The sequence below is a fragment of the Tenrec ecaudatus genome, chromosome 16, assembly GCF_050624435.1.
Source record: "Tenrec ecaudatus isolate mTenEca1 chromosome 16, mTenEca1.hap1, whole genome shotgun sequence".
Taxonomy (NCBI): domain Eukaryota; kingdom Metazoa; phylum Chordata; class Mammalia; order Afrosoricida; family Tenrecidae; genus Tenrec; species Tenrec ecaudatus.
Window position 1 is genome coordinate 53,515,612 of NC_134545.1, and position 13,914 is coordinate 53,529,525.

Below are 13,914 nucleotides of genomic sequence, written 5' to 3' on the forward strand. Positions count from 1 at the left end.
GTGTCAAAACAATACACAGAAAATTGTTTGAAGAAAAATTTTAAAAACCACATTATCAAGTCAATTCCAACTAATAGCAACCCTATATAGTGTTTCCAGGGCTGGAAATCTTTAAAGAAGCAGAGCCTCATTTTCCTCATCCAGAGTAGCTGGTGGATTTAAATCATCAACCTGATACTTAGCCCATATCACCACCAGAGCTCTAAAAGAAAAGTGTTGATAGTCTACTTAAGTAAATATGCATAGGTTAACAAAAAAGCGATGATTCTAATATTGTGAATGAGTGCTATTGAAAGTTTTGCCCTATCACCAACCCCTATTGTTTGCATAAATGTCTAGTCACATAGTTTAATCTGTACAGGTCAACAATCCATGTATTAAGGTTTAAAAAGCCAAGGTACCCATACTTATATAACTTCCCTTCTCAACATTATTTTAAATTCTATACCACTGGCTAAATTAATAACACATTATGAAAAGAATTACCCTATGTCCCAATACTGAGGACACATGGCTGGGAGGTAGTGCAATCTGAACTCCCCACAGTGAGGCAAACCAAAAAGGGAACATAACAAATCAGCAACCGGAGCAAAGAAAAGCCACAAAGCCCCTAAAAAGTCCCCCAAATAGAGTTCAGGCCAGGAGGGACAACTCCCAGAATTCCCCCAGGACCAGTGGGGAGATAGTTATAAAGGTCAGAAGACAGACCTGGAATGATGTTTTGTTTTAATATTTTATTAGGGACTCATACAACTCTTATCACAAACCATCCATACATCAATTGTATAAAGCACATCTGTACATTCTTTGCCCTCATCATTTTCAAAGCATTTGCTCTCCACTTAAGCCCTTTGCATCAAGTCCTCTTTTTCCCCTCCCTCCCTGCTCCCCCCTCCCTCATGAGCCCTTGATAATTTATAAATTATTATTTTGTCATATCTTGCCCTGTCCGGCGTCTCCCTTCACCCACTTTTCTGTTGTTGGTCCCCAAGGTTTTTTTTCTTGTCTTTTTTCACTCTTTAGTTTTCTTTTTGTTCAGTCTATGTCATTGCTGGTTTGCCTACTTATGTAAGAGGCATGGGAAGCAAGCTTGAGGAGAAAGCAATGGAACCAACAGTCCCAGAGGGGCTTGGGCTAAGAAAGGGGAGGGAGGGGGAAGGGTGCAATCTAGGGGGTGTTGGAGCAACGGCAATCTAGCTGAAAGGAAGTACTAAGAGGCAAAAGTAGGGCAAGCATGATGGTGGGGCAGGAGGAAGGTAAAAGGAAACAGGAATGATCTAGGAAGCAAAGTTATGGATAAGGAAAAGCATAGGTGTATACATATGTAAACACATTAATCCATAAAAAGAGGCATTGGCCTATGTAAATATATTTACACGGCAATACATTGAAGTAGTGGACTTTGGGCCTCTGCTCATACCCTCCCACAATACAAGAACACTTTTGCTCTAACAAATTGGCATCCTGTGATTCTCACCCTCCAGGAACAATTGCTGAGGACAAAATGGGTACATAAGCAAATGTGAAGAAAGTTGATGATGCCCGGCTAACAAGTTACAGCGTCTGGGGTCTAAAAGGCTTGAAGTTAAACAAGCAGCCATCCAACAGTGAAGCAACAAGTTCACATGGAAGACACACGCTAGCTTCTTGAGGTGTCATCGGGACCAGGTAACAAGCATCAGTAAACCCGTAACAAACAAAAACATTGTTGAGAACAAGGAGGTTCAAAGACCCAAAGCCCACATGTAGACAATGGGAAATCCCCACCCCAGAGGGGACACAAGGAAGGAATGAGTCAACCAGGGAGCAGCAAAGCACTGATGAAATACACAATATTCCTCTGGTTCCTTGAGGCTTCCTCATCCCCCACTATCATGACCCCAGTGCTCAATCACTTCGGCCTAGACCAGAGCATGTACACAGCTATAGATAAGAGATAGAGCTCATGACACACAACATCCAGGAAGAGAAATGGGAATAGCGATACTGGAAGGATAGGGGGGGAGAGGGGGAAAGAAAGGGGGAACCAATTGCAACGATCAACACATAATCACACATGCCCCTCCAGGGGAAACAACAGAAACGATGGGGGAAGGGAGACAGCAATCAGTGAGATAGGAAAACAAAAATTGATAATCTATCAAGGGGTTACGGGGGGAGATGAGCCGATACCAAGGGCACAATAAAAAGTAAATGTTTAGAAAAAAATGATGGCAACATATGTACAAATGTGCCTGATACACTTGATGTATGGATAGTAATGAGTTGTAAAAGGCCCCAATAAAATGATCTATTAAAAAAAATTACCTCATGTCCCAAGGGGATTATGTTCTCTATCATAAAGTTAAAAGGTATCTCTAAAGTGAACCAGATATATATATAAAAACCACAGCTAATGAAAAGAGGCTCATACTTAATCCTTGTCCCAACTTAAGAACAATCAGTTTATGACATGGTCCTGCTTGATGGCTGCCCTCATGAAGAGATCACTGAAGAGATGAGTGCCATAACAAAGTGTGGAAGAAACGACATGGTGCCTGCCTATCACAAAGTGGAGCTTCTGAGGTTTTAAAGACTTGTCTAAAAACAAGCAGTGATCTAAGTGAAGCATCAACTAAGTCCACATGAAAGACATATTCCACCCAGAGTTTAATTCTGAACACCCAGGTTTACAGAAGGCTATGGACAGTGGAAGCTTAAAATCCATTTGCAGGACCCCTATGTGGACTGAACATCTGGTGAATTCCCCTTGGCCATAGTCCAAGAATGTGAATGTGAACAGCCTTGCTATCAGAGAGAAAAGTCTATTAAGTGATAAAGTTAAGTTGAACTGTAGCACCTTATAATTTAATCTTTTTTACATTTTATTAGGGGCTCATACAACTCTTATCACAATCCATACACATACATATATCAAATGTATAAAGCACATCCATACAATCTTTGCCCTCATCATTTTCAAAGCATTTGCTCTCCACTTAAACCCTTTGCATCAGGTCCTCTTTTTTCCCCCCTCCCTCCCCGCTCCCCCTTCCCTCATGAGCTCTTGATAATTTAAAGATTGTTATTTTGTCATATCTTGCCCTATCCGGAGTCTCCCTTCCCCCACTTCTCTGCCGTCCGTCTCCCAGGGAGGAGGTTGCATGTGGATCCTTTCAATCAGTTCCCCCTTTCCAACCTACTCACCCTCTACTCTCCCAGCATCGCCCCTCACACCCCTGGTCCTGAAGGTATCGTCCACCCTGGATTCCTCCAGCTCCCATATGCACCAGTGTACAACCTCTACCCTATCCAGTACTGCAAGGTAGAATTCGGATCATGGTAGTTAGGAGGAGGAAGCATCCAGGATCTGGGGGAAAGCTGTGTTCTTCATCGGTGCAACCTCGCACCCTGACTGACCCATCTCCTCTCCTAAACCCCTCTGTGAGGGGATCTCCAGTGGCCGACAAATGGGCTTTGGGTCTCCACGCTGCACTTCCCCTTTCATTCACTATGGTGTGTGTGTGTGTGTGTGTGTGTGTGTGTATGTGTGTGTGTGTGTATATATATATATATTTTGGGGGGGGTGCATGATGCCTTATACCTGGTCCCTTTAGCACCTCGTGATCTCACAGGCTGGTGTGCTTCTTCAATTTAATCTCTTTTAAAGTTGTTCAAGTGGTTAATATTTTCTGCTTTCTTTTTGATTGAGGTTTTTCTGTGTTTTGTTATTTGCTTCCTGTTTGAGTTTTGTATGATTTTCTGCACTTAAATCCAGACCAGGTAAATCTACAAAAACAGTAACTTGATTAATAATTACTAAGGTACATGGCGACCAGGCTTTCTATTCCTGAAAGGAGTATTAAGTCTCGGAAACCACAGAGGTAGTTCTACTCTGTCCTATAAGGCTGCTATGGGTCAGAATCAACTCGATGGCAATGAGTTTTTATTTGAATTTGTGAGGGACATGGCAAGGGAGGTTTGGGGAAATGGAAAGCTAACAGTGAGTATGAGAAGAAAATGTTCTGAAATTGATTGTGGTGATGAATGCACAACTCATATTATGACTGAATGATTAAATGGTAAGACATTAATTTTTGAAAATTGCAAAAGGAAAAAGAAAACGCTAACAGGATTTTGTTTGGGCAATGTTTTGCTTCCCCACAGAACTTTAGAGTCAAATCTTATGATCACTAGTCAATAAAGCTTTTAAGTAATCATATATAAGCTAAAAAAGTTATCCTATTAAAAGTGTTCATTTCTGCACTTATGCTGTGAAATTTGGACATTGAATAAGGAAGACTGAAGCAGCCATGCATTTGAGTTATGTTGTTGGTGAAGAGTATTAAAAGTACTTCAGATGGCCAAAAGAACCAACAAATGTGTCTTGAAAGAAGTACAGCCAGCCCCTCTCTCCCCCCAGAAGAATTCACTTCAGAAGACAGCACTGAAGCTACAGCTCAGAGATAGGGGCACATCTGATAAGAGCACACAGGAGTAAATGAAGGAGAGTGGAACACATCCTGGCCCACCAAGCCTTGAGGATGATATTCCTGCTCAGATGAGCCAATTCACAGAGAAGACCATAGGGCCGGCCCACGAGACACATCTCTCACTGACCCACAGCCATACAGGGGACAACACTGGAGGCAGAGTGCAGGAATTGTGCCTGATGTGATCCCACCACACCAGGGCAAAATGCTAAGGGTGTGCAACAGAGCAGTAAGGGCAGACTGTGGGGCCAGGGCATGGCACCTCATCAGACTCAACCAGGAAAGCACTCCTAAAGGTCAGCAAACAGACCTGGTACTATGTATAGGCTTTTCTCCTTTTGTCGTTGGTTTTGTTGTTGTTTTGCTTTATTTTGCTCTATCTTCTTTTTGTGATTATTTTCTCTGCACATCTATCTAGATAAGATAGGCAGGATAAATAATCCAGAGGTAAAAACAACAGCACCGACGGTTCCAGGGGGTACACAGGAGACGGGGAGGCAGGGGAAAGGTAGGGGGTACCAACCAACCCAGGGAAAAGGGAGTAAGTGATCTAAAATCAATGGCGAGGAGGGTATACAGGATGACTGGTGGGGCTTGATCAAGGACAATGTAACCAAGAATTACTGAAACCCGAATGAAGGCCAAGCATGATAGTGGGTCAAGAGGGAAGTAATAGGAAAGAACTAGGAGGCAAAGGACATGTATAGAAGTCTAAACACAGGTGTGTACATATGTAAATATATTTATATAATTATGGGGAAATAGATATATGTACATGTTTTTACATTAAATATTAAGGTAGCAGGCAGACATTGGGCCTTTACTCAAGTACTCCCTCAATGCAAGAACACTTTGTTCTAATAACCTGGCATTCCGTGAAGCTCACCTTCCTGACACGATCACTGAAGACAAAGTGGGTGCATAAGCAAATGTGATGAAGAAAGCTAATGGTGCCCAGCTATCAAAAGATACAGTCGGGGGTCTAAAAGGCTTGAAGGTAAACAAGCGGCTATCTAGCTGAAAAGCAATAAGTCCACAAGGAAGAAGCACACTAGTCTGTGTGATCATGAGGTGTCAAAGAGATCAGGTACCAGGCATCAAAGATCCAAAACAAAAAATCTTATCAATGGGACCAAGGGGGAGTGCAGAGTGGAGACCCAAAGCCCATCTGTAGAAAACTTGACATGTCCGAACAGAAAGGTCACAAGGAAGAGACGAGCCAGTCAGGGTGTAGTATAACACCAATGAAACATACAAATTTCTGCTAATTCTTTAAGGCTTCCCCCCCCCCTTTTCATGGCCCCAATCCTACCTTACAAATCCAGTTAGACCAGAGCATGTACACTGGTACAGATAAGAGCTCGAAACACAGAGAATCCAGGACAGATAAAACCCTCAGGACCAATAATAAGAATATCGATACCAGTAGGTTAAGGAGAAGGGAGGGAAAAAAGGGGTAACTGATCACAATGACCTACATGTAACCCTCTCTCGGGGGTGCAGACACAGAAAAGTGGGTGAAGGAACACATCGGTCAGTGCAAGACATGAAAAAATAATAATTTATAAATTATCAAGTGTTCATCAAGGAGGAAGGGTGGGGAAGAGATGGAAGCAAAACGAGGAGCTGATACTAAGAGCTCAAGTAGAAAGAAAAATGCTTTGAAAATGATTATGGCAGCAAATGTACAAATGTGCTTAACCCAATGGACTTATATATGGATTGTGGTAAGAGCTACACAAACCAATAAAATGATTAAAATCTTTCTTTCTTTCTTTTTTTTTAAGTACAGCCCGAATGCTCTTTTGAGGAAGAAGGATGAGGAGACTTGGTTATCAGTTATGAGGAGAGACCAGTCCCTGAAAAATGACATTATGCTTGGTCAAGTTGAATGACAGTGAAAAAGAGGAATACCATTCACAAGAAGGGCTGATACAGTGGTTTCAACAATAGGTTCAAACCTAGCACAATTATGAGAACGATGCAGAATCAGGTGGTGTTTCATTCTGTTGGACTCACAGGGTCACTATTAGTTGGAACCAACTGGACAGTACCTGTCAACAAAACTAGCTTATATCAGCATGCTATCTAGATCCAATTCTGAAATACTGTATAACAAAAGTGGTAAATACTGTACAACAAAAGTTGGCCTTCAGGTCATGTCATTAGTACTGTCAGCGCCAGTATGTTAAAACAATTAATCTTCAGATTCATAATCTTGTGGGGGAGGAGAAGGCAGACACCAGCATGTTATTTATTCAATCCAAGTGGGAAGCAGATGTCTGCTCTATTCCATAGTCAAATAAAAACCCCAATACTGAGTATCTTAAAAACACTTTTCTTCAAAATACTAAGCAAAAAGGTGACACTAAAAGCTAGATATAGAAAACAACCACTATTGCTAATAGATAAAGTAAGAAGTTCAAAATTTTAGGAAGTTTCAAGCTAATTGTTAGAAAAAAATGGAGTCTTTAAAGACTGAGAACTTCTCACATTTGGTTTTTAGTTTTAATAAAATATATTCAAAGGTTTTTATTTTTTCAACTTGACTCTAATAGCTATTTATAAACTGTACTTGAAGTAAATGATTTCTTTAAAGACAATCACCAATCTGAATTAGCAGAGCTTTTCCCATAATTGTGTAAATAGATATGATTTGAAAAGAAATCAAGTCACACTGTAAATTTCACGTGTACTAATTTCCAGGTTCAATAAAAAGTACTAACACAAAAGACACACACACACATAGTGGAGTCCAGCTATAAAAACTTTAAAATTTTCTTTCCATAAAACTATAGTAAAAAACAAGTTTTTCAAATAATTAAAATCCTCTGTATTCTAGAGCAGTGCTGTCCAATAGAAAACAGTGCTAACCATATATAATTTTAAAATGTCTACAAACCATATTAGAAGAATGAACAGGTAAAATGTTAAAAAAAATTGTTTCTAAAGTATTACTTCTACATATAATCAACATAAAATTTATGAGCATTCTTACATTCCTTTTCCATACTAATTTTTCAAAATCTGGTTTTTTCCTTACACTACATTTCACATACTCAGCAGCCATACTTAACAAGTAGCTTCTTCTTTTTTGTGTGGTTTTATTTTTATTTACTTAGATCATTTTACTGAGGGTTCTTACAACGCTTATTACAATCCATACATCAATTGTATCAGGCATGTTTGTACATTTGTTACCCTCATTCTTTTCTAGACACTTATTTTCTATTGAACCCTTGGGATCAGCTCTTTTCCCCATGCCCCCGCCATCCTCGTGATTCCTTGATAGATTATAAATTAATATTTTCATATCTTACAACAACCACTTTCTCCCTTCCCCCATGCTTCCCATTGTTCTTCCCCCTGGAGGTGGGTGTGTGATTATGTGTTGATCACCATAATCGGTTCAACAAATAGCTTCTGAAGCGAACAATGTAGCCTATGACACTCGTGCAGAACAGGCCCCTCGACAATCTGCTAACAGCATGCAACCTAAGAATCTTCTCCATTTTTAACCATGTGTATTTTCAGGCAAATTTTCATGCACCAGGTTAAACATAACAAAACAGATTTTATCATCTCTTTTTATAACCCCTAAAAACTATTAAAAATAAAAATGTATTAGTGATTATGTGTTGGGCTTCTAACTGCACGAAGTAGTGCTTTCTACTCCCGTAAAATTAGTCTCAAAAACTCACAAGGGTAGCTCTATCCTATCCTATGTAGTCATTGTAAGTGGGCACTTACCTGAGGGCAGTGAGTTTTAGGTTTTAATATGAATTGGGAGGGGGCAGGGTTGAGCTCAAGTAATACCAAATAAATGCCTTAATAAAAGTGCATCTTTGAAAAATATACATTATCTTTGAAGATAAACTCAATCCTTAAATGAAGTAGATAATATTTGCTTCTGGGGAAAAATTGATAGCCATGAAGTGTTTAAATTCATTGATCTTATTGCACTATAGCACTTGGATATCCAGTTTACTAGACAATGAGTGTCAAGTTTAAAAGGACTATAAATGTGGCACAAAGGAGTCCTGTTGGCACTGAGTGTGCAGTGGACTGTTGACCTCAAGGTCAATGATTCAAACCCACCAGCCACTCCATAGGAGAAAGAAGATGGTCTGCTTCTGTAACGTTTGTCTCAGAAACCCCCTGCGGCAGATCCGACTCGACTCCATAGGGTCAGGTCACTAGGAGTTAGACTTGACAGCACTGGGTTTGGTACAATACTTGAAAGACTTTGCATGAAAGGGGGCAAACACAGCTGGGAAAGTTATCACTACCTTTGCAAACTTGAAGAATGGTCTTGGATCCTTTCTGAAATATTCAATATCAAACATTGCTTGAGGGTCGGGAAGGTCTGGGAAGTCTACTGCAAGGCGAGCATAAATACCATCTCTTGACCTGAAGTCAGGTATTCCACAGGAAACAGATACCTGAAATAGTCAGCACAATTTGTACAATTAAATGTCATACCATCACAATTATTAGCTCTCTTTCCATATACTTAGGCAGAAGGTGAAAAGAAACTTTTAGTTTGAAACTTCTTTTAGGAAATACAAATATTACTTTCCCCAAATTTCTAGCAGAAATAAAACAGTTTAAAGAAACCTACCATATATTCCTGTCTTCAATAGAACTAAGTTTACTCAGGGTAAATTGTAAAAATTTTAAGCATTTAATCAGCAAATTGAATCGGGTGGAGTATGATCAAAAGGAGGGAGTAAATAGTTTCAACCAGTTATTTTAAATAGAAAGCAGGCATGGGTTTTTATTATAAATCAAGTTTCTACAAAGTGGGTCATCTGGTCGAGGTTTTACTAGCCCAAAGCAAGATTAAATTTCTACGTTTTCTTTTAAAACTGTACTGTACAATATTCCAATTCTTGTTTAAGACTAGATTCATGCACTGTATCTTTTTTACCTACAAAGAAACTGTAACACATCCAATAGGGATTTCTAAAGTTTTTCCTAGAGTCACCTCCTCTCTGACCTACCTCAGAGTAAAACAAATTTTTCTAAAGCATACCTAAAAGCAAAACATTGCTATTTTTGATGTTCATATAAGAGTAAACAGGATGAAATAACTCAGTCTATAACTCAAAATGGCACAAAGCAGAATTGAATTTAATTTTAACAGTTGCTCTGGTCACTACCATAATATAATATCATATAACATTTTGTATAAATAACTCAGTTCCCTATTTGTGAATATGTTAGGTTCCTGGCTTAAGTGATGATCTACCAAACAGCCAATTTCTTCACAGGAGCTTGACACACCTTAAGATAAGCAAATTGTAATCCTTGGCACCTCTTTTAAGACCTGTAGTATAATGCAAGTAAAATTCTTACTGTAATTCCACTTATCTACAATGCTTCCTATAAATATTGTTGGAGAGGTTTAAAAAAAACCGAAACAATTTAGCAACTCTTCTGACACAAACAATGTATTAGTTTCCCATAAATACACTCATAAACATGGAGAATAAGTTCAAAACAGGAAAATGTTTCATTGGAAAAGCATTTTTAAAAAGAATATACCCTCCAAGCATTTTAGTGTTTAATACATCTTACATACCCCAGCTCCAGTAAGAACTATGATTTTTTTGCACTCCTGTAGTAATTTCACAGCATCTTCAATTGTATTAATATCTTTCCTTTTTTTTCTTTTTGGTGGTTCTGAAAGGATATTGATAACAATCTGCCACAGCGTCATATCATCCAATTCTGGTGGAGGGATTGTTTCTGGTAGCAAATCTTTTAGAATTGTTCGAGGGTCTGTTCCAATCATAAGGTGTTGTTGAACAAAAGTATATGGACCTGTATTAAGAGTTAGAAGGAATAGATAAAATCCAATTCCAAATAATTCAAAAACCTTATTTATTATCTGAAGTAACAAACTAACAATGTCTTGTTTTCAAATTAAGAAAATGAAATTTACAGGTGGTATTTCAATTTCAAAAGTATGCTAATCCCAATGAGATCAAAGGCAAATGGATTTCACAAGTAATCAGAGACTTAACCATGAGTTATTCTGGCCCCTTTGGCTATGCAATACCAAGTCTATATATGTTAGAGTCAAACTAACTAACACTACCAGAATTATCTTTTAGTGGTTAAAATCTAGAAACCAACATTATTTTTAAAAAGTCATTTACAAGAGTCCTACAAATCAGTATAAAAAAGATCTCATTAGTTGCTGTCAAGACCAGTACTAAAACACCATAATATTTATCACTGAGAACATGAGAAATAAAAGAAATCTTACAGATACTTACTACCTTTAAAATTTTTTCCACAAGTAACTTTTGAATTGATATTAACAAAAGGAAGCGAGGCTATGAAGAGGTTTGGCTGGGCTGTAGTACAGCTAACAGGATTATAGATGGTAGATCATGTCTGCCTGGTAGATAATGTCTGCCTTACTAACGAGCCCTGGTGGCACTGTGGGTTAGGCACTGAGTTCCTGATCACAAGAGGCCTCAACCCACCAGTCACTTCTCAGGAGAAAGACCAACCTGCTTGCTCCTGTAAGAGGACATAGGGTCAGTATGACTTGTAATTAAAATGATTGCAGTGGGTTTTGGGGGTTTTTTTGGGGGGGGGAGAGTAAGGGCTAAAGAAGTGAGAGAGGCAAGGCATTCTATATAGGGAGGAAGCAAATTCCAGAAAGAGGGTACAAGGGCCTGAGGAGTTAGAAACACTTGGCTGTAAGAGAAAACAGCAGAGATTAAAAAAAAAAAAAAAACAGCAAAGGAGGCCAGCTTTTCAGAAACAAAACTAGACTTTCGCCAAACTGTTCCAAGTTTGATTCTGACTAATGGCAACCCCATGTGTTTCAGTGTGGAATGGAGGCACAGTACGTTTTTTCTCTTGGCTGTACTCTCTAAAGAAACAACTCGCTAGGACTTCTTCCTTCCTTGTAGTCACTGGGGAGTTCACACCGATAGTTAGAGGAGTACAAACCACCTGCACCATCCATGGACCTTCAAAGGACCCCAGTGCTGACAACGAGTCTTACGTAACTCACAATAACCCGGGCATCAGGTTTTAGGGGGATAGAGAATTAAACTTTTCGTTCACATAAAATAAAAAGCACTTAGTCTCTCAAGCTGCACAGCTCTGAAATCATACCTATCCGTGGCCTTGGAGTCCAGTCACTAGAGCTTGCATGTGAGGCTCTGTCATCCTCATCACTTTCACAGGAATGAAAGCCATTAGTGATAATTTCATCACTGAACAGAAGATTATCTGCAAAAGAAGCCAAGAGTAACCGAAGATGCTGAGGCAGCTTACATCTAAAAGGTACTGAGACCTATAATTGTTATACAATACAGTGATTTTCATTTAATGGAGCACCTGTCATACTGTATGCATAAGGAATGCCTCTGGGGTCTGGCTAGACCTTTCCCAGAAGTATCCTCATTGTTAAGGAGCTACATATCATCTAAAAGTTAGTCTACCAAAATCTAGAGATTGAACCTACGAAAGTCAAAACAAAATTTTAAAAAGGCAGTTGTCTAGATTGCATAACAATCACAAATAATGGCATTTATAAAAAATATAAAAAATAAATTTACAAGAATGCAAATATAACCCAATTTGCACTTCTAATGCACATTCGATTACTAATTGTATTAACCAGTTATGTTGAGACATCTGTGCATTGTTTCCCCTATTAAACTATGAATTGTTTTCGAGCTGTTTTATTAATCTATCCCTAATGCCCAGTTAATTTGTACATGAGCAAATGGTCTACTCTCCTTAAATCATTATAGGCACTTTGCTAGAGGAGAAAAAAAACAACACAAGAATCTTAAAAGTATATTCAAAATACTATTACTCTCTAATCCGACTATTAGGTAAATCAGAGGTGGGTAATTAGTCTTTAGACGTAAGGTTGCTCTTTATATTTTGTAGTTTCAAGTTTTAAAAACATAGACCCTTAAAAAAATAATACACCGAACAGGTGTCAGGTTGCAAAGGCAGTCGCAAAGGGACAGGCAAAAGTTGCAGGCTTAAACGTGGGTGAAAGGCAAAAATCTGAAACACAAAAAGCGCTGCGCTGAAGGAGTCGGCGGGGAGAGTAAACTTAGGTTCAAGTCAACGGCAAGCGTTCCCCTCGCAGGCGCGGAGGCGGCGCCGCACGGCCCGGGCGGGCCGAGGGCCGAGGGCAAGGGGAGGGGAGCAGCGCGCCCGCGGGGCGCCCCGAAGCCGGCCCAGCGGCCCCCGAGGCGCGCAGCCGAGGGGGAGAGCGAGGTGGGGAGGCAGACACCCCCTCGGAGTCGTCCCCCTCCCCGGCCCGGCCCCCGGGACCCCCGACACCGCGCCCGGAGGGAGGGCGGGCGGGCGGGAGATGTGCAGTCCCGGCCGCCCGCGCCCTGCACACCTCGGTACCCAATCGCCGCTGCCGCTGCCTCTTCCTCCTCCTCCCCGTCGTCGTCGTCTTCGAAGTCGTCGGCCGGCGGCGGCTCCCGGGATAGGCCCTGCAGGCCCAGCCCATTGTCTTCTCCCCCGGTCGCGACGGCCGCCAGGGCGCCCGCCTGGGCCTCCAGCTCCGCGCCCGCCGCGGCCGCCGCCTCCCGCCACAGCTGCGCCGCCGGGCAGCCGCCGGCCGCCGCCGGCCCCTCACGCTCGGAGGCGGCCCCGCCGGGCTCGCTCGGGCTCCGTCCGAGGCCAGGGCCATCTCTCCGCGGCCTCTTGCGGAGCGGCTCTCCGGCGGGCGGCGACGCGGCCTCCCTCTCGGCCGCCGCCGCCGAGGGGGAGCCGCCGGGCTGAAGGGCGAGCGCCGCCTCGTCCGCCATCTTCCAACTGCCTCTCTGGCCCTCCTCCCTCGCCTCCTCTGCTCCCGCTCGACGCGCGGCACTGGCGCCCCCGCGGCTCGGGCTGCGGGAGATTTAAACCCCGTCACGTGACCCGCCCCTCGCCGCCCCGCCCCCCACGCGGGCCGGCCCGCAACAGGACGGGTCACGTGGCGGGCGGGGCGGGGCGGGGGCGGCGTTCCCGGCGCGCCGTGGGTCCGGAGCACTCGCAGCGCCGGCCGCCAGCGGCCCCGCCCCTCGGGGCTGGCGCGTCGCGCAGCCCAACCCGCCTTTCAACTTCGCGCTCGCCGCCCCGCCCCCGAGCGCGGGCCTCCGGCTCGCTCCCGGGCGCTCTCCCACCCTCGCCGCGGAGCTCACCTCGGCCGCCTCCGCGTGTCGGGCTGGCGAAGGGTTAGAACTTCGTTTCTGACAGCGCTGTGGAACCCTTGCTTCCTGAGGAGCGACGCGGGTCCTCCCACCCAGCACCCCGCGGACAGCGTCTCGGGTTCCGCTTCCCACCCCCCTCGGCAGCACTCGGAGGGGTTGCCCAGTCCCCGAAGGCGTGTGCCCCGCCGGAAAGACATTTGCCCCGGTAATTTAATGTTAACACGAATGAAGAAATGTGCACGTTTGTT

At 42.6% G+C, this 13,914-nt stretch overlaps 1 protein-coding gene across 1 annotated transcript in view; it reads right to left on the minus strand.

Annotated features, from left to right (window-relative positions):
• The window catches only part of SIRT1 (sirtuin 1), a 39,779-nt gene extending 26,439 nt beyond the window's left edge, over positions 1-13,340 (minus strand). Inside the window, exons 1-4 of the mRNA XM_075533907.1 lie at positions 12,868-13,340; positions 11,613-11,729; positions 10,057-10,298; positions 8,762-8,914 (exon numbers count right to left, since the gene is read on the minus strand). Coding sequence (XP_075390022.1) covers positions 8,762-8,914; positions 10,057-10,298; positions 11,613-11,729; positions 12,868-13,282 — 927 coding nt within the window. The 5' untranslated portion in view covers positions 13,283-13,340. The remainder of the gene's footprint in view (positions 1-8,761; positions 8,915-10,056; positions 10,299-11,612; positions 11,730-12,867) is intronic.
• Between the last annotated feature and the right edge of the window lie 574 nt (positions 13,341-13,914).